General features: G+C 43.0%; 1 protein-coding gene across 1 annotated transcript; it reads right to left on the bottom strand.

Annotated features, from left to right (window-relative positions):
* Positions 1-4,955: 4,955 nt before the first annotated feature.
* LOC311227616 (phospholipid scramblase 2) lies at positions 4,956-21,473 on the bottom strand (the record flags this gene model as incomplete). Its single annotated transcript, XM_084313338.1, has 7 exons — positions 4,956-4,982; positions 6,564-6,622; positions 7,781-7,880; positions 8,211-8,322; positions 15,834-16,026; positions 17,550-17,627; positions 21,161-21,473. 7 exons carry the CDS (start codon positions 21,471-21,473, stop codon positions 4,956-4,958), a joined length of 882 nt encoding a protein of 293 aa, XP_084169464.1.
* Between the last annotated feature and the right edge of the window lie 896 nt (positions 21,474-22,369).

Below are 22,369 nucleotides of genomic sequence, written 5' to 3'. Positions count from 1 at the left end.
ACAGTTTTTATTGATCCCCTTCGGAGTGTTTTTTTTTTCTCTTCTTTTTTTTTTTTACTCTTGTTTTAACCCTTTCACTACCACACTACAGAAGGTTAACCTTTCACTACCACACTACTACAGACGGTTAGTGTGGTAGTGAAAGGGTTAACCTTCTGTAATGTGGTAGTGAAAGGGTTGACCCTTTGTCGTGTGGCAGTGAGAGGGTTAAAAAAAAAATCATAAGTGGGATGATGAACTGTACACGCTGCCTGGGACCTTGGGTAACAGGTGTGTGTGTGTGTCGACGAGAGGAGTACTGTACCGTGCACCTGATGGATTATAGCAATAAATGTCAAATATGCATCTGCTGCTAATATACTTGGTTCAGTCTCGGTTTCTGTTGTGAGTGAATGACGGGGGGGGGGGGGGGGGAGTAGTAAGGCCGACACCTAGTGCTCGTTGCCACGGTGATCGATGCCAAAATCACTCGTGTCAAATGCAGGGGTGTAAAGTACTCAAGTAATTGTACTTCGTTACAATACTAATAAGTACTGTTTTTTTTTTTTTTTGCGATTTGTACTTTGTACTCGAGTATTATTAGGTTTGTATACTTGTACTTTTACTCAATTACATTTCAGAGGGGGGAAAAAACATACTTTTTACTCCTTACATTTCAAATGCAGACCTACAAAGTACGAATCTCCGCAGGTCCAACCATGTTAATCTATATATTTTCCTGAAAAACGAGGGCTTTTCAAAATGCTATAAAACGGAAATGAACCGATAAAAAAAAAACTCTGTTTAGACAATGTTGACTGCAAACAAGTCATTGATAAGCGACGGGCAGATTAGACACATAGCCATAATTTAAGACAGAGATTATGCGTTCACAACGCTATCATTGAAGTGGGTGCTGGCATTTAACAGGGTTTTACCATGTTCACCAGTGGTAATCAAAGTGTTAATCCTGCAGCCCACCTTTATTTTAAAAACAGCCAATCAAATCCCCCATCAATGGAAAATGAACCCGCCCATACCCATGCTGATTGGTCCTTGTGCTAGAAAGCGGGAATCTTTAAACACCTGCTATCAGAAGAATAGACTAGTGACAAACGCCACAAACGATAGTGATGAAGAGGACGAAACGGAACATTTCATTGCAACGGGATAAAAAAAGGTTTTTACTTTTGGGAAAACTCCAACATTTTGGGAAATTAGCTTATTTGCCCTGGAGTTGGACAAGAAGATTCATACCTTTTTCTTCTCTGCATGCAGTAGGAGTAGGAAGACATTGGGAACTAGGCTAATGATGGAGGAACCTACTTCCAGTGACTGACGCTAAGCTAGGCTAACGGTGCGCGTCTTCCTACTCCTACTGCATGCACAGAGAAGAAAAAGGTATGTATCTTCTTGTCTAACTCTAGGGTAGATGGCAAATAAGCTAATTTCCCAAAATGTTGGGAGTTTTCCTTTAAGTACATTTAAAAGTAGAAACTTCTTTTTTACTTTTACTCGTGTGTTTTTAGCCAGATACTCTGACTTTTACTTGAGTAAGAGACAGTACCCATACTTTCACTTAAGTATAATTTCTGGGTACTTTTTACACCCCTCATTTTATTGTCACAGCTTTTTTTTTTTTTTATTATTCACGCATTACACAAAAAAGTATATAGATTACATAAACATTATCTCTATACCTTTCATTTTTAAAAGCAGTTATTCTCAGGCGAGGACATTTAGCATGAGAACTTTTAAAGGAACACGCCAACATTTTGGGAAATTAGCTTACCGTCTTCATCAGAGAGAGAGACAAGAAGATAGACACCAGTTTCCTCCTCTGTGCGTTCAGTAGAAAGCTATCTGGCTGCACGTTAGCCTAGCTTAGCACAATGAATGGAAGCGGACAGTGACGGGTAGCCTTCGGGAGAGGTGTTAGTTGGACAATGCCTAGGCTACTTCCATTCATTGTGCTAAGCTAGGCTAACGTGCAGCCAGATAGCTTTCTACTGAACGCACAGAGAGGAAACGGGTATCTATCTTCTTGTCCCTCTCTGGAGAAGACTGTAAGCTAATTTCCCAAAATGTTGGCGTGTTCCTGAAAAGACAGAAATCCTGATTTTCGAACGGCATTGATTGATTGATTGATTTAAAACTTTATTAACAGATTGCAGAATGGGTACAATGCAGTACGGCTCAATAGCCTCGCCGACAAGTTAAATGCATAATCTATAGGCTAATTTTAAATCCCTCATTACCCCAATCAATCAAGATTATATTTCTTTAAACGTGCCTGCTGGCAGTATAGGCTTATGGAATGAATAATCAAATGAGATCTTGCTAGCGAAAATAATTAGTTCAGCTCTTTCAGAATAACGATAAAAACAAGCCCAAATAGTATATCTAATTTATACGAATTATATTATGAGGATATCTGTATGTGCTTAGGTATTATGTACTATATAAATACATGGTTTCCAAAGAGAGGCTTGGAGGGAGGCTTGCAGTTACACTATTAATCAGGTTTTAATCTGTTTCGGACCTAATCCATACATGCATTGAATTGATTACCATTTGGTTTATACCAGTGACACCTCATGTTCATCATCAGATAACAGTGCTTGAAAAGATAAATGCATTTTCTCAAATTCATTCATCAAAAACGTCAAAGGCTCATTCAATTTATCAAGTCACGTCACGTCATCAAATCAAACAGCGCATCTCCTCATATATTTTAATCCCAGTTACAATATCACAATAACGTGTGACACTGTCAGTGATACAATTAAATACTCCACAGATTCAGATTCCTCATAATTCATATCCACAATCCGCGCATAGACGCTTCAGCTTGAATGAAACGCATCCGGGTGCTCCGTTAAGCAAATACACAGCGAAGAATATTAAACTAATCAGAGCCAAACACCCGATTCATTAAAAATATCCCAGCGGGATTCACATTTGCAATGATCCGTTTAGTCCGTTATTAAAATAACTGTGTGTCGCGACTCGCGAGCGCCGTATCCGTATAAATATGACGTGCATTATATAGGACAAAGTAAATTCATAGGCTGAATATGATTTATTATCAGCGTTACTGCAGACCTATTATTTTACATTTCAAACGAAGCACAAAAACATAATTCAGAATGGCATAATGGGATCTAGACTGTGAGAAATATTTCAGGAAGGGAGCTGGCATTTCTTTGCGAGGGTGTGGCCATGGTTCATCCAGCTAACTGAACTAAACCCTGCCCTCGACCAGGTTCAAACTTTTTGATCTGTTGTCATAGTGATTTAGACAATCGAGCGTCGGGGAATGGAAAGGTCTGGCTTAAGTCAAGCTATGCTGAAAATTATCCGGCTAACTCAGTTAGCCAGGTACGGGGAACGGGGCCCAGGAAGTAACCACTACACCTCCCTATAGACCAGGAAGTAACCACTACACCTCCCTATAGACCAGGAAGTAACCACTACACCTCCCTATAGACCAGGAAGTAACCACTACACCATTTTACTGTGTGTGAATGGCAGCTAATGGACTGTGATGAAAGAGGGGCTCAGAATCCCTGCAGGGAAACCACCTCCGCCACTCCGTCCTTCAAACGGAGACTCTTCCAGATCTTCTGCTCCACCAGGTGAGACTGTGTAATGGGCCTATTCTATTTCTGTGTTGTTGTTTGGTTGCAGTGCCGTGTTTGGTCACTGGGTGGCGCTCCATTGTTTGTGCCTAATGTAGCTACAGGTTTGGCTTTTATTTAACCTCGTTCCCAGTTTTATCTCCGTGAGATAAAGCCTGGTAAAGAACTACTGCCGAAAGTAGGGGGTAGAATTTCCGGTGTATGTACTTCCCCTGGAAGCTGCCTCCGAACGGACCAAACCTTTCCCGATTCCTGTCGGCAAACAAGCTACAAGGACGTCCCGGTCATCATGTAGTAAATTCTTCAGGCAAAGCCGTTGCAGTGGCTTAAACGAGGAAATATTGTGCACTTCACACGTTTCTATAATTGTTTTGTCGAAACCGGAACGCCTGTAGCCGGTACTTCCTGTACTTCCGTTTAGACACTTTAGGAGGCGTATCTTTACCAGCCTCTTTTTAGCCTGAGCCAGTGATTTCACTTCCTGCTTCACCTGACGTCTGACAGCAGCGTCAAGCGTCAACTTGTTGTCATCATAATTAGTTCTCTAGTAACGATGTGGTTAGTGTTTGTGATCACCCTTTTATTTATCTAGTTGTGTACTATAGTAGTATATAATAGTCCTCATTTGATATTGTTGTTAATAAATGGGTATGTACAAAATCCCCAAAGCGACAACGTCTGGTAAGCTATCCTGGTGCTAATCTTTTCAAACTGACAACCCAGATTCGGCTAAAACAAGGGACTAAACATGTTTCGCAATTATGCCACATCAATGTGGAACACCCTACCCACAACCGTAAAATAATGTTAATCCCTACCCACTTTTAAAACCACTCTTAAAGAGCACCTACGGGAGGCCGCAATTCGAAACTGGCCCCTGTAAATGTCCCAACCCCTCCCCCCCACCCAACCCCCTCCAATGTACAGTTTCTTCCCCCTCAAATGTATATATATATTCTCTAGAAACTCTGTCTGTAAATAAACAGTACTGTATATTTGTATATCTTGTATGTCATAAATGTCGGAATGTAAGCAGTACTGTATATCTGTATGTCATAAATGTTGTGAATTGAAAATGGGGGACCCTGATGTAAACAAGAGGAAAGTCTTTCTCTGGTCTGCATCCCCTTAACAATTGTGTGTATTGAGACATACTGTATTGTACCCATTCTGCAATCTGTTAATAAAGATTTCAATCAATTTAACCAATCAAACAAGTTGACGTTCACACAGCCAGACACCGTTACGACTGACTGACACGTGGCTGACGTAGTCCTCTCAAAGTCACTTAACGATGACCTCGGTCGGTCCGCTCTAACGGGCTGTCGACGGCGATCAGCTCATCTCGAAGAACATGTGATTCTGCAGGAGAGGAGAGGAGAGGGGTAAGAGTCGAGATCTTGGAGTTAGAAAGACACACTCGTTGTAATACTGATGATGCAATGTCCCGTACGGGAGAAATATAGCAAGTGTTGTAGTCGAGTCACTAAATCTCCAGTGAGGCGAGTCTCGACTCTCGAGTCTCCAGTGTTCGAGTCCAAGTCATTAAGGTTGAGTCCACTCCACTCTGGCAGTCAAAGAGCTGACATACAAATAAAAAAAAAAAGGTCTATATTAAACAAAAATGACACAGCGGTCACCGTTTCAAAGGGAGTTTATTTACTTTGTGACACAATAGCCAAACAAATGCACTAGTCATCAATATCTTATGTAAAATGATTAGGGCCTATTACATTTTTTTTTTTTTTTTTTATAAAATAACTATTTATCAATTAACAAGTCGGAGTCTGCACCTTCAGAGTCCGAATGCAGTCAATGCTCGAGTCACGAGTCCTGAAAATCAGTCCAGGACTCGGACATGAGTAGAACAACACTGGAATATAGATCTGCCAATTTGAGAGATTAATTGAGTTTCGCGTGAATTCTTGTGTGTATACTGCCCTGCAGAAGCTAACCGCAGTAACTACAATGTTTTTCAAAATTGAGTTATAAGTGAAATTGAACATCTCAATATCTGTTTGTGTTTTATCTTGTGACAAAGTTTCAGAGTTCAGTCTCACTCTGTTTGTATAGTAACTCCAAAATCACTGGATAGTCATCATAGCCATTTTTCTCAGTTTCACTGTGTAGTTAGTTACTGCGGTTAGCTTCTGCAGGGCAGTATAGCTGGTATTGATTGATTGAATTGATTGATTGAAAACTTGGGTACAATACAGTACGGCTCAATACTAAGGGAATGCAGACCAGAGAAATACTTTCGTCTTGTTTACATCAGGGTCCCCCATTTTCAATTCATCGTAACATTTTACATTTACATTTACATTTAGTCATTTAGCTGACGCTTTTATCCAAAGCGACTTACAAGTTCTGTACGACAAGCCATCAGGAAGAGCACAACTCTATCAGCTGAGTAACAATGTTCATCAAAGTGTTGAGTGCTACAGTGTAGGTTAGTTTATTAGGACAAGTGCATGACAGTACATTTATGACATACACGACTTACAGATAAACAGTAGTTACATCCAGACATTTATGACATACCAGATTTACACATATACATTTCTAAAAGAGAATATATACATTTGAGGGGGAATAAACTGCACATTGGAGGGGGTTGGGTGGGTGTAGGGGGTTTGGATATTTACAGGGGCCAGTTTCTAATGGCAGCCTCCCGTAGGTGCTCTTTTAGAGCGGTTTTGAAGGGGGGGTAGTGATTCACATTCCTTTACAGCTGTGGGTAGGGCGTTCCACATTGATGTGGCATAATTGCGAAACGTGTTTAGTCCCTTGTTTGAGCCGAATCTGGGTTGAACATGATTTGTGGAATTCCCTCTGGTGTTGTGGTCGTGGAATTCACTGACCTTTGGGAAGTATTTCGACATGTACATGGGTACCTTAGTGGTGTGTATCTTGTAGACTAGTAGTATTCATATTGATGCTCACCAGCAGGAATGTGGCGGCCAGCAGGAGCAGTTTGGTGTGTGATTCCATGTTCAGTGGTACTGTGGGTTTGGGGAAGATGCAAAAAAACTGTTGAATTAGGAATTACAAAAGTGCAACAACACCTATAAAGAACTATTTTTACATCTTCAGCTGAACAATATACTATATATTATCGATACATGTCAAAATATCATCTGACTTTGATCGTGTAGATTTATTTTCTATATCTAGAATTGTGATACACAAAAGAAGTCAGATTTCATACAAAATGAGTATATAATATTATACATAATATCAAACATGATAAACATCTATTGGATTAGTTGACATGTGATTTTCCATAACTAAGCAGATATGATATACCGGCATAGCCATTTCGGTAAAAGGCTTCTTAATATTGGGATATAAATCTTCAATTCTCCATAACGCCAAGTTCTATCTACATCTAATTAATGATTGCAGTGTTTCCCCCAGGATTTTGTGAGACTGTGGTGGGTGAACCTCTGACCCTCTAGGGGGGGTCTGGGGGCATGCTCCCCCGGAATAATTTTTTTTTTGTACATTTTAAAGTTAAATGCATCAATCTGGTGCACTTTGAGAGCAAAATAAAGAGGCCAGATCTAAAGTTCATCAGACTAGACTGAGCATACATTTGAGCCATCAAAGAAATGAAGCAAAAGTGGTTACCTGTGTTGAACTGGTTTATTTTTTTAGAAAATAGCGGTCATTATTGCTCGGTTTCCCCTGACAGCGGTCAGTTATCGAAAAATAACTGACCACTGCTATGGGCAACCGAGCGCTATTGACCAATCACAATCAAGCATTTTCGCGAATGTTAAAACGCCATGTAATAAATCTTGATATTTGTTTAGTGTGTGTTCATTAGATGGGTGAAATCCTCTTTCAGTGCCTCTGTGCCTGTTTTCTTAGGCAGTTAGCCTCTGGTATGCGTGCCATTAGCGTTAGCCACGCTTCTAGGCTTCTTTTCTTTTGGAAAGAATGAAAAAAAAAAAAACGTTATAATTTTTATTTAAATTTTTTACTAAAGAGGTTGGCAGTCGACTACGGCTCCTTTCAACCGATTAGTCGACTGTTCTCCTCGGTCGGGACTTCTTTTGCATGAATCAATGCGGCGCGGCACAGACGGAGGCAATATATTTCCTCAATATTCAAATGTATCGCGAACGCGATGCACCTGTGTATGTGGCATAACTCACCTTCCAGCCCGAAGTACTCGTGGTCCATGTTGCGTTCATCGTTAAAGCCCGGCCATTTCTTCCATATTGTGCCAATTCTCTCACCAATCATTGAGACAACCTGGCAATCAAATCAAATTTATTTGTAAGGCCCGACAACAACACACGTTAATGTCCCCATGGGACGGATACGTCTTCTTTAAACAAGTCAAGAAGAAACATCACAATAAATCAAGAACAAAACAAAAACACCATGAAGTCCAAAACATTTTAAATAAATAAAAGAAATGAATGCAACCCTCCCAGACATACCCCATGCGAAGGTAAGGAAAAACTCACTAAAACCTATAGCAATAGGAAAAAATGCACCAGGAAAATTATTTAAACGATAATAATAAACGAACCGATCAACATTTTTAAAGATTTGTTGGATATTATTTTGAATAATAACCTGGAACTGTTGGTTGGAGAGACAGCGACACGGGCAGCAAGAACCCTGGATCCTGATGGTCGACGCTCCACCTGAGTCACACACTTCCAGGAGCGGTGTGAACATACTCCACCTGACAACACACACACACACACACACACACACACACACACACACGCACACGCACACGCACACGCACACACACACACACCTGAGTCTCACACTTCCAGGAGAGGTCTGAACATACTCCACCTGACAACACACACACACACGCACGCACACACGTACACACACACACACACACACACACACACACACACACACACGCACACACACACACACACACACACACCTGAGTCTCACACTTCCAGGAGAGGTCTGAACATACTCCACCTGACAACACACACACACACACACACACACACACACACACACACACACACACACACACACACACACACACACACACACACACACACACACACAACAACAACAATAACAACAACCCGCATTCACTTACACACCTCCTTCCTCGCCCAAGCGCACGCTACATACTCACAACAACATCAACCACACACTTTGCAGCAGCATCCGAGGGCTGATGATGATTGGTCGTTCACAATCGACCTCCCTCAAACCCCGCCCCCCTTTTCCTTGATCCTCCAATCGCAACTGTTGATTGTCCCCCTCAAAAAATATAGCTAATATGAAAGACGATCACCTCCTCCAAAAAATAAGGGTCAAAACAGTTATATATATATATATCCTTCTTACCCGTAACCATATACTGTATTAACCTTTCAGACATAACCTACAGGACCGTACCATCTCAACCATGTCATGTTGCAGAATGTTGTCTTTTCCTTTACATAAATAAAGACGTTTCCACCATAAATTGATGCAGAAAAGGCACAAATTGGTGCATAAAAGTACACCAGAATACAAGTGTTTGACGCCCCAAAATGTCTTGGGGGAGGACCACCAGACCACCCCACTTTAGAGTGCCCCCCCCCCCCCCCCATGCTGAAACCAAACCTACGGCCTTGCCTGTAACCATTGGTAACGACAAAATTTGTTTAATGTTTTTGTTGATATATTTCTCATATATCAATACATAGCAACCGTTGCCTCTTCCATTGCCATGTACAAAAACAATATGAGGTATTCTTCTGGCATTATTTTCTCAAATCTCAACTAAACGCACGAAGGCGGGACCCCACTGAACTCTCCACACACAAGTACACACGAGCACACACACACATACACACACACAACACACATGCTGCGTTCGCTCACACACAAACGGTCACTTTAAACCAAACGGAAAGGACACTTTAAAGGAACGAGGAAAACAAAGGTCACTTTAAGGAAAGAACTGATGTGGTTCTTGTATAGTATAGTTTAGATATAGCAAGTATAGCATAAGGATATAGAGGAAAAAACTGTATATAATTGTACAGTAGTGTACATAGGACCCAGTGCCTTAATCCTTACGCTAACATTGTATTGCACTGTCTCAGGACTTCTATTTTATCATGCCTATTTTATGTCTATTTTATTACCTGTCTATTATGTCTATTTTATTATTTAGTATTTACTTAGCACAATCAAAGCGGGGCATGGCCACCCGCCCGCATTTCACTGTATGCCCTGGTATGTATGCGACAAATAAACCTCTTGGATCAAGATGTGGCCCGGATGACGAGGGGGGGGGGGGGGGGGGGGGGGGGGGGGTGTAAGAGAACTCCATCATCCCCCCCCCCCCCCGTAGTGTTGGATGAACTGGCAGCGAATCCGTCTTTCCCAGTAAGAACAATCAATGCTACATTCCTCCTCCCTGTCCCAGCCCAGAAAAGATCTGTGGCTCCATGGCAGACAGCTGTGTTGTGTGTGTTAACTCTCCCAGGTTTAACCCCCCCTTGCTGCTGCTATTTACAGGCCCCCGGGATCCGTCCTGGTGGTCCCGGCCCTGGGCTGGGAGAGTCGAGCGGGGCGTCTGGGGGGGGGGGGGGGGGGGGGCTAAAGAGAGCAGCAGCACGGGCCCTTATTATGGAACCAGGATGGAATGGAAACATGCTCACGTGCCCCCCAGACTAGAAAAAAGCCTACTTAAGTCTATAAATTGCTCAAGGGGGCGGTACTCTGGATACAAGGGTTTGATCCCCCCGCCCCCCCCCCCCCTCTCTTACCCATGAAACCATTATAGCTCTGTATGGATGGATGCAAGAAAGCACCGTCACAGGGCTCATATAGCTATATATGTATCTATGTGTGTGACGGTTGTGACAACGTCACCTCAAACTTCGATGCCCCGAGGGAGAGTCGAACACAACAACACAGACCGCTATACCAAGAGGTGAATTCACTTGAGTGAGTTAAACCCATAGCACCGCTACTCACCCCAGACCTTCTTGACTGCGCTTCACGATACCATCCATTACATATGTATATCGGGGCTGTCCCCGACTAAGGATTTGGATGGTCGACTATGATTGGCCAAAATTTGCCATTAGTCGACTATTGGTCGACAAAAATAAAGTATAATATTTGTAATTTTCTTTTATTATTATTATTCATTTTATTTATTTTTTTTATCATTCCATTTGGGCTGTGAGGGGGTACTTAATGTCTGAAGGAGTCGACTGAAGGCTTCTTGTCCTCTGCAAAAGCATGCAATTGGTCCACTGATGGACACATCTTTTCTCTCTCTCCTTCAACCTACCCTGGGGCCCTGTTCCCCGTACCTGGTTCAACTAAGTCGATCAAGATGTCATTATCCAGATTCAGTTAACCCGATGTTTGAAGCCGGGATTTTCCTGTTCCTCGAAGGTGGATTCAGTCTCGTTAACTCAAACCAGGCTTGAGACCCAGGATAAGTGCGCGCGGCCGCTCCAGTTGAAAAGCCAGCACGTATCGATAGCAGAGATCCTGATTCTCTAGCGGCATTGATTGATTAATTGATTTAAAACTTTATTAACATATTGCAGTACGGCTCAATCGCCTCGCCGACAAGTTAAATGCGTTATCTATAGGCTAATTTTAAGTCCCTCATTACCTCAATCAATCAGATTATATTACTTTAAACTTGCCTGCTGGATTGAATAATCAAATGAGATCTTGCTAGCGAAAATAATTAGTTAAACTGTTATACAGAATAACGATACGGCTCTCTTACCCATTGATTGATGTAAGGTCGATCTTTTACTTATCTCCACTGTGGTGTAACGGGTTCTTCTTTTGACTTTCACGCAGACGACCGGGGTTCAAAACCTAGTCTTTCCCTTCTTTTTGCGATGTAGGAATAATTCAATTTGGTGCACGTTGAGAGCTATATAAAGAATGACATCCTCAATGCATGTAGATTTATAATATTTTAACTTAAAACTAGGCTACTTTGGCGTATAATCATTAATATTATATTCCAAAAAATTATATTGGAAACACGGGGTTTCGAACACCGGTCGCCGGGTTGCCAGGATTGAGCACTACCGCTGCGCCACTGTGCCAGATGGGATAAATTCATTGTTTATACATTAATGAACGAGAGACCCGTGTTTAGAATATTCTTTATTTTGAATGAAGTTTTATCTCTTTATGCTCATTCATTAATGTGACGTCAACGGCTCATTCAATTTCTCAAATCCGTCAAACAGCGCATCTCATCAGACATCTTAATCCCAGTTACAATTAAAATAACCACATAATGTGTACATCGCACCGAGCGAGCGCCACGGTATATAACGTGCATTATTTAGGACAAAGTGAATTTAGTATCAGCATTTTGGGTCTATTTTACATTTCAAAAGACCCCTCTGGAAGAATGGAGCACAAAAACGTAATTCAGAATGGTATAACGCAGATCCTAGACTGTGGGAATAATTTCAGGAAACGCGCTGTCACTTCTTTGCGGGGGCGTGGCGATGGTTCATCCGGCTAACTTGAACTTAAACCCTGCTTTCGACCAGGCTCAAACTTTTGGATCTGTTGTCATGGTGATTTGGACAATCCAGGTTCGGGGAACCGGAAAGTCCGGCTTAAGTCAGACTTCACCGAAAGTTATCCGGCTAACTCAGTTATCCAGGTACGGGGAACGGGGCCATGATGATCTCACCTGATCGGGGTCTGACCCTTAGATTAATCTGTCTAGTTTAGTTAGAATGTCTATTTGCTCCCATGTCTGGTAACCCCCTCCTATTGCTAGGTTTTAGTGAGTTTTTCCTTTTCCTTACCTTCGCGTGGGGTATGTCTGGGAGTGTTGCTTTTATTTATTTTGCATTTATTTTAATTTAATTTTAAATTTTAAATTTTAAAATCTTAAATTTTAATTTAAAATTTAATTTAAATAAGAAAAATGTGGACCTTGTGGTGTTCTTGTTTTGTTCTTGATTTGATGTGATGTTTCTTCTTGACTTGTTTGGGGAGGACGTGTACGGCCCATGGGGACATTGACGTGTGTTGTCGGGGCTTATAAATAAATTTGATTTGATTTGATTTGATACATCTTGATATTTGTCTAGTGTGTTCATTAGATGGGTGAAATCCTCTTTCAGTGCCTCTGTGCCTGTTTTCGTAGGCAGTTAGCCTCTGGTATGCGTGCCATTAGCGTTAGCCACGCTTCTAGGCCTCTTTTCTTTTGGAAAGAATGATAAAAAAAAAAGTATATATATTTTTTTTACATAGATAGAATAGATTAGATTAGATTAGATTAGATTAATATTTATTGTCATTATACAGCACAAGTGCTGTACAACGAAAAGAAGTGTGGCATCCAATCAGAGTGCAAATGTAACAGTAATATACTATTAAACTTGGTATAAAATATATAAATGTATACTACTGAGTAATAGTGCTAATCAGATGTACTGTATGTACAGGGTTGTAGTATTAATATGTACAGTGATACAGGTATAAAGACACTATGGTAGTAAGTCATACTGGCCAGCAGTGTAACTAGTAAGAGTAGGTAATGGTACAGATATAGTACAAATGTCTGAATACAGATATAGTATCTACAGATATATAAAAAGGATTATATGCAGGTACAGACGGATAGATATATATATATACTAGGGCTGTCAGTTTATCGCATTAATTGGATTAATTAATTACACAGAAAATGATGAAAATTAACTCAAAATGTATTAAAAAAATTAAAAAAAAGAATTAGAATTATTATTATTATTTTTTTTATCTCATTCATTCCGTAAGAACGTAGAATAAACATTTACAGACTTTTTCTTTTTTTAAATGGTCCATTTGCATGTTCTTGGTATCTGATTCTAGGGACATCTATGGATCTCAGGGAATGTATTCCCAGTGTCAGAAATACTGTGTCTGTTACTAGGCTTGAGTAAATTGTAATGAACCAAATGAGAATATCAATAAAAGAAAATTATAATTTTTTTTGACTGTGAATAACACCATGCTAAAATTGACCAGACCTGAAAAATCTAAGCAAATGAATAAAGGGAAGATGATTAAACAGAAGGTTTTGTAGATACAGTACTGAATTCTGCCATCCGGACACATGCCATTTGAAATATCATTATAGAATATAGAATATCAGGCCTAAAATGGTTATGCGATTAAAATGCGATTAATTAATTACAAATCCTGTAATTAATTAGATACATTTTTTTAATCGCCTGACAGCACTAGTATACGGTATGTACCTCTGGCGTACAGTTCCTATCAGATTGTCCTGTGGGGTGTAGGGCCTACCTCTGGTGTACAGTTCCTATCAGATTGTCCCCCGGGGTGTAGGGCCTACCTCTGGTGTACAGTTCCTATCAGATTGTCCCCCGGGGTGTAGGGCCTACCTCTGGTGTACAGTTCCTATCAGATTGTCCTGTAGGGTGTAGGGCCTACCTCTGGTGTACAGTTCCTATCAGATGGTCCTGTAGGGTGTAGGGCCTACCTCTGGTGTACAGTTCCTATCAGATTGGGGTGTAGGGCCTACCTCTGGTGTACAGTTCCTATCAGATTGGGGTGTAGGGCCTACCTCTGGTGTACAGTTCCTATCAGATTGGGGTGTAGGGCCTACCTCTGGTGTACAGTTCCTATCAGATTGTTCTGTAGGGTGTAGGGCCTACCTCTGGTGTACAGTTCCTATCAGATTGTCCTGTAGGGGGTGTAGGGCCTACCTCTGGTGTACAGTTCCTATCAGATTGTCCCCCGGGGTGTAGGGCCTACCTCTGGTGTACAGTTCCTATCAGATTGTCCTGTAGGGTGTAGGGCCTACCTCTGGTGTACAGTTCCTATCAGATTGGGGTGTAGGGCCTACCTCTGGTGTACAGTTCCTATCAGATTGGGGTGTAGGGCCTACCTCTTGTGTACAGTTCCTATCAGATTATCCTGTGGGGTGTAGGGCCTACCTCTGGTTTACAGTTCCTATCAGATTGTCCTGTAGGGGGTGTAGGCCCTACCTCTGGTGTACAGTTCCTATCAGATTGTCCTGTGGGGTGTAGGGCCTACCTCTGGTGTACAGTTCCTATCAGATTGTCCTGTGGGGTGTAGGGCCTACCTCTGGTGTACAGTTCCTATCAGATTGTCCTGTAGGGTGTAGGGCCTACCTCTGGTGTACAGTTCCTATCAGATTGTCCTGTGGGGTGTAGGGCCTACCTCTGGTGTACAGTTCCTATCAGATTGTCCTGTGGGGTGTAGGGCCTACCTCTGGTGTACAGTTCCTATCAGATTGTCCTGTGGGGTGTAGAGCCTACCTCTGGTGTACAGTTCCTATCAGATTGGGGTGTAGGGCCTACCTCTGGTGTACAGTTCCTATCAGATAGTCCTGTGGGGTGTAGGGCCTACCTCTGGTGTACAGTTCCTATCAGATTGTCCCCCGGGGTGTAGGGCCTACCTCTGGTGTACAGTTCCTATCAGATTGTCCCCCGGGGTGTAGGGCCTACCTCTGGTGTACAGTTCCTATCAGATTGTCCTGTGGGGTGTAGGGCCTACCTCTGGTGTACAGTTCCTATCAGATTGTCCCCCGGGGTGTAGGGCCTACCTCTGGTGTACAGTTCCTATCAGATTGTCCTGTGGGGTGTAGGGCCTACCTCTGGTGTACAGTTCCTATCAGATGGTCCTGTAGGGGGTGTAGGGCCTACCTCTGGTGTACAGTTCCTATCAGATTGTCCCCCGGGGTGTAGGGCCTACCTCTGGTGTACAGTTCCTATCAGATTGTCCTGTGGGGTGTAGGGCCTACCTCTGGTGTACAGTTCCTATCAGATTGTCCCCCGGGGTGTAGGGCCTACCTCTGGTGTACAGTTCCTATCAGATGGTCCTGTAGGGTGTAGGGCCTACCTCTGGTGTACAGTTCCTATCAGATTGTCCTGTAGGGGGTGTAGGGCCTACCTCTGGTGTACAGTTCCTATCAGATTGTCCTGTGGGGGGTGTAGGGCCTACCTCTGGTGTACAGTTCCTATCAGATTGTCCTGTAGGGGGTGTAGGGCCTACCTCTGGTGTACAGTTCCTATCAGATTGTCCCGCGGGGTGTAGGGCCTACCTCTGGTGTACAGTTCCTATCAGATTGTCCTGTGGGGTGTAGGGCCTACCTCTGGTGTACAGTTCCTATCAGATGGTCCCCTGGGGTGTAGGGCCTACCTCTGGTGTACAGTTCCTATCAGATTGGGGTGTAGGGCCTACCTCTGGTGTACAGTTCCTATCAGATGGTCCCCTGGGGTGTAGGCCCTCATCTCCATCAGGCAGCAGCCCAGGCAGCAGGCGTCCGCCCCGAAGGGCCTCTCGAAGCGGAAGATCTGGCGCCCCCGGTGGTCAAAGCCCTGCAGGGAGCAGGAGCGAGCCGGACCGCAACACTGGAGACACAGACAGGTGCTCTCTGCCGGGGGGGAGGGGGTGGGGGGGGGGTGAGTTAACCCCTTCACTACCGCACCGCCAACAGGGTTAACCCTTTCACACGACGACGCAGAAGGTTAACCCCTTTCACGGCCACGCGACAAAGGGTTAACCCTTTCACAACCAACACTAACCAAAAGGGTTAACCCTTTCACGGTGACCGTGTGGTTGTGAAAGGGTTAACCATTTGTCGTCTGGCAGTGAAAGGGTTAACCTTCTGTGTTGTCGCCGTGAAAGGGTTAACCCTTTGGTAGTGTGGTAGTGACCTTCTGTAGTGTGCTTGTGGAAGGGTTAACCATTTGTCGTGTGGCAGTGAAAGGGTTAACCTTCTGTTTTGTCATCGTGAAAGGGTTAACCCTTTTGGTTTGTGTGGTTGTGAAAGGGTTAACCTTCTGTAGTGTGCTTGTGGAAGGGTTAACCCTTGGTCGTGTGGCATTATCGCAGTGAATTATTGCATTATCGCAGTGAAAGGTTAACCTTCTGTAGTGTGGTTGTGAAAGGGTTAACCCTTTGTCATGTGGCAGTGAAAGGGTTAACCTTTCACTACCACACTACAGACGGTTACAGAGAATCGTTTGATAATCGTTTTCTGCTTAGAAAACAAAAATTATTATTTTTAAATTATTTCTCCATGTGGTAAATACACAGGTCACAACATGTTTACAGGAACGTTTTGGAGTGTATTTCGTGACTGTTGGGAACTAGGCTACACTGGCACACCTACTTCCAGTGAATGACGCTAAGCTAGGCTAACGGCGCGGCTGTTCCCTAAGCCTAATGCATGCACAGAGAAGAACAGGGTGTATGTATCTGCTTGTCTTACTCCAGGGTAGATGGCAAATAAGCCAATTTCCCCAATAGTTGGCGTGTTCCTTTAAGTCCCCCTCTCTGAGCACAGCCAACTCTCAGTAGGCTGAGGGGGCGTGGCCTTCTATTCACATATGATGAGGGGGCGTGGCCTTCTATTCACATATGCTGAGGGGGTGTGGCCTTCCATTCACTACCAGACCTTTTCAGAAGGATTCCGTTGCTAGGGAAACAGCTTTGGCCCCTGTTTATTTCCTGTCAGCTACTGTATTAACACACATTGCGACGGGACATACAAAGGGGCCCATTTTGAATGTTTATGTTGTCAAATTAGGTCTATAGATGCTTGATTGTTCAGCACTTAGTGTCCTTACACCATTCAGCTAGATGTGACTGTAAATGATGGGCCAATCAATCACAGTGGGATTGACTGGTGGGCCACTCAGACATAGTGAGATTGACTGGTGGGCCACTCGGAGTATATTATGTAATATCTCCAAGGAAGCAGATAGGAAATTGCTCGATAAGGTTGATAGAGATAAAAAGTTCTAACATTTGGGGTAATTTTACATCAACATACTTTCGTTTGAAAATTGCAACGAGATTGAAAAACTGTCTTTTCATTGTTACTGAATCTAATCAACAGAATCGTCTGCAATGTCATCGGGACTCATTCATCGCTATAGCGATATTCGGTACCTTCCACGGCCACAAACAGCTGCTCTCTGCTGCCCCCGCTGGCGATACTGTAGAGTCTCCTGGGAACACACTGGGGACCTGCAACAACAGGGATTGATTGATTGATTGATTGATTGATTGATTGAAGGGAGGCTGATCTCAGACTCAAACTCACAGATTCACGATTCCTCAGATTACAGGGAGTTTTTTTTTTAATTTGATTTGATCTTTATTTATCTCAAACAACCATAAACACACAAACTTGAAATACCCAAAAAATAACAAAGAAAATAAAAATAAAAAAACTAAAGAAAATACAAAGAAAAGAAAATATATCTTCCTAGACATGGAAGCAATAGTCAACATAGCTCAAGACAAACGGTTTTGTTCGAGAAGGGACAGAAAGAAGCAAAGCTTATCTCAAGCTCCTCTAACTTATACTTGTCCAAGAATTCCTGTTTATATCTGCATTTAAACATTTCAATAGTATTACTTGTTTTTATTGCTACATCAAGGCCATTCCAAATGGATACCCCACAAACTGAGATGCACTTGCTTCTGAGAGTAGTACGGACAATAGGTTATTTAACTTGTTTTAGTTCTCAGTTCATGTTCTCCTGCTCTACCCTGTATTCTGTATTGATTCAGCAGCATCATGAAATCTCTTACGACCTGACCTGAAAACTCTAAAGAACAAATTTAAATATACTCCAATGGTTCTCAGCCTCTTTTGTTTTGTGGCCCCTAAAAAACAGGGGGGGGGGTGCCTGTTCGCAACCCTAACCCCCTACATAGTAAAGCATAGAGAGAACGGTGAACTTTGAACTTTGAGAGCAGCCCACACCTGGAACAGTCTGCCAACACGGCTCAGGGAGTATATCAAAGATACATTTAATTTAAAATCGAACTTAAAATCATGGTTGAGAGATGGTCAAGTGTGCGACCATTTTAACTGAGGGATTGTGATGTATTGTAATGTATTTTAATGTATTTATTTTAATGTATTTTAGTGCATTGTAACCTACTGATTCCTACTATGTCTTAATTATTGTAGTGCTCATGTCACCTGCCCCAGAGACTACAGTTGAAAATGAGCCAACCTGGCTAAACTGACATATTTACAGTCAAATGTTCCTTAATATGCACCGTCTCTGTATTTTAAACCAGTAAATACAAACACAATACAAATACAAAGCGTTTATTCTTTCTTTTGAGGCTATTTTGCTTGACTGATATCTTGATCCTCCAATCAAAGTTTGTCAGAGGGAAGCAACTGTTGTGATTGGAGGATCAAGAAAAGAGGGCTGGGCTTGAGATAGGTCTATTACACATGTGCTGCTGCTCACCCTGTAACCTCGTTCCCAGTTTTATCTCCGTGAGATAAAGCCTGGTAAAGAACTACGGCCGAAAGTGTCTACTATGGGGTAGAATGTCCGGTGTATGTACTTCCCCTGGAAGCTGCCTCCGAACGGACCAAACCTTTCCCGAATCCTGTCGGCAAACAAGCTAGAACGCAGGGCTGTACAGTGCGACGAGCTCGTCGCAAATTGCCCCTTTAATTGGCCGTTGCGATTGGTAAATAATATTTGGGGGCGGGCTTGCGAGTAGTGATTTCAACCCTTGCATTCGCATTTCACTCCTAAATTATCCAAGGCGTGTGATGAAGCCACTCACGCGAGCTGAGCACTCGGGTATGATCAGCGGGGAAAATTGACTGAGCACTCACTCTGATAGACTGGCTGACTGTCTGTGTAACGTTAGTGTAGTGGTCCCGACTGTAGCAGGGACGGCGGAGCTATAGGCTAACGTTAGTGTAGTGGTCCCGAGTGTAGCAGGGACGGCGGAGCTATGCTAACGTCAGTGTAGTGGTCCCGACTGTAGCATGGACGGCGGAGCTATAGGCTAACGTTACGGGGGACGGCGGAAAAGCGGTCAAAGCGGACTCCACAACACTAGTTCCATTTGTGAGGAAAGGGGGTGAGTTATATTGACAACGCTTGACAACAGAAGTTTAAACATAACTTCATATTTATTGGTTATTCATTTCTGTATATCATCCACTTTCCATCTCTGTGTGTTAGACTCTTCCTGTTTACATTCGAGTGTGACGTCATCACCTACGGCAGCTTAGACGATCAAACCGCGAACCTAGAACAAAACCCGAGGAGGGGGGGCTGGCTCTCTCGTTCGTTCTCGCCCCCTCTCTCTGAATTAATGAAAACTTTATTTAACAGATTGCAGAATGGGTACAATACAGTACGGCTCAATACACACAATTGTTAAGGGGATGCAGACCTGAGAAAGACGTTTGTCTTGTTTCCATCAGGGTCCCCCTGAGAGGGTCCCCCCTCTCTCTCGCTCTCTCTCTACATTCAATGATTTAAAGTAGCCAAACGTTACAGACAGTATAAATACTAACTGGATAGTTGATGATAAACATTTAATTTCATTATCTGAAATATTCTAAAATCATTAAGTCTGCTATAAGCCATTATCCCTTTGTGTGTGATTATTATCTCACAGTAGTGTGTGTGTATATATATATATATATATATACACATGTGTGTGTGTTTGGCTAAAGTGGATAGAAAACACAGTACTGTGCAAAAAAAAGGCACCCAAGAGTTTTTATATAAATAGTCTTAGATGTAAATAAATTTTTTTATTAGTGTGTCAGTAGACTACTCTTAGTACATTTTAATTAAATTATTTTTTAAAGCATCTTCATGGTTTAATAATGCAAACATATGTTGCAGGGACTTATTATAATCATCTTATTGGCGTGACTGTATGCATCAAAGGGTTAAATCAAGCATTTTTAAGTGCTTTAGAGGAAATGTAAAAATATCGCGATATGCATCGTGATATGGCCAAAAAATATCGTGATATCATTTAGAGGCCATATCGCCCAGCCCTACTATAATGGTAAAATAGTTATTTAAAAATGTGCCCCTAAACAATATTATTTGCCCCTAAATTTCTCATTTAGGGGCAAGTGTGCCCCTAGTGAAAAAGCTTAGCGTACAGCCCTGTAGAACGTCCCGTTTCTTTTTTTCTCCACTTTTTCCTCCTATTTTTCTGTATTTTCCTCCTATCCCAATTGAGTCGTTATGCCAATTCCCTCCTCCCCTTCCTGGTCGTTGCACGCATGTGCCCCCCACTGGTCTGTCTAGGGAGCCCTGAAGTCTATCACATGCTTCCTCCGATACACAGGAGACAGCCAGCAGCCTCTTTTTTCACCTGGCAGTGAGGACTCTCATTGGTGAAGTGTAACGCGGGGGAGGTCACACTACCTCCCCCAGTTCCCTCCCTCACTGTGCAGGCGCCCCGACCGACCTGTAGGAGTCGCTGTCCACAACGTCCAGATTACCACCCATCGACTTCCCTCCCGCTGACTCTGCCAATTGAGTTAGTATGACGGCCGGCCCAAGCCGGAGGCAACGCCGACAACCGGACTCGAACCCGGTGTCTCTTGCGTTGGTGACGAGCGCTTAGTCCGCTGCGCCACCCAGCCGCCCTCACTTCACACATTTCTATAATTGTCTTGTCGAAAACCGGAAACGCCTGTAGCCTGTACTTCCTGTACTTCCGTTTACACACTTTAGGAGGCGTATCTCTACCAGCCTACTCACCCTGCAACTCCGGTTGGGCCGTGACGTGCAGTTGGCTGACGGCGTCCATCAGAGCCAGAGACTCGGAACTCGCTGCCCCCCCACCGGACCACTGCCGCCGCTCCCCCGGTCCGTCCGGCTGACCCGTCTGACCCCCCAAGCGCTGCTCCTCCTCCTCCTCGGGGCCCTGTGGGGGTGGCTCTCGGCGGGGCTGCGACTCAGGCGAGCCCTGGGGATCGCGTCGTCCGTGGAAGGCCCGGAAAAGCATCTGGATGTGTTTCTCTCTCTCCAGTCGACCGAAGGGAAGCGGCTGATTGGTCACTGCTGATGACATGGTCTAAGATGGAAGACGAAGGCAAGCGGCTGATTGGTCACTGCTGATGACATGGTCTAAGATGGAAGACGAAGGCAAGCGGCTGATTGGTCACTGCTGATGACATGGTCTAAGATGGAAGACGAAGGCAAGCGGCTGATTGGTCACTGCTGATGACATGGTCTAAGATGGAAGACGAAGGCAAGCGGCTGATTGGTCACTGCTGATGACATGGTCTAAGATGGAAGACGAAGGCAAGCGGCTGATTGGTCACTTTTGTTTTGTTTACACTTGTTTACGTACTTGACTTTCAATTTTATACTTATTTTATACTTATCTATTTTTATCTAGCACACTCTCAGGAGCAAAACAGACAGAAGCATTTCATATAAAAGTATTCTGTATTTCTGTATGACAACTAATAAAGAAACTTGAAACTTGAAACTTGATTGGTCACTTCACTGCTGACGTGGTCTAAAAGATGGAAGATGAAGGGAAGCGGCTAATTGGTCACTGCTGATGACCAGTGATGCCACTAGTTACTCTAATCTGATCACTTTTTTCAGTAAATACTAAATAGTAATCTAACTTGTTACTTTTTACAAGCCAGTAATCTGATTACAGTTACTTTTCCAAGTGGCTGTGCGTTACTATTTAGTTACTATCTCATAATTTACCCATAATGATAAGCCTAATTTGAGAGAATAACAAACTATAATGCCATGTTTTATATTACACAACGGTTTTACAATTTTATTTTTAATTAAAATTATATTATATACATTTTCTATTTGATTTCGTTTTGGGAACCACTGTCCTAGAGTGCCTGAGCAGTGGACAGCTGTGACCTTATATGGCCTGATGGCTGATGACGTCTCATGATGACCTGTCTGAGCAGCCAATCATGATTTATGACA

Source organism: Notolepis coatsorum (genome assembly GCF_963971535.1).
Source record: "Notolepis coatsorum genome assembly, chromosome: 4".
NCBI lineage: Eukaryota > Metazoa > Chordata > Actinopteri > Aulopiformes > Paralepididae > Notolepis > Notolepis coatsorum.
Note: the sequence above shows the minus strand (reverse complement) of the source record. Positions and strands in the feature narration are given on the sequence as shown.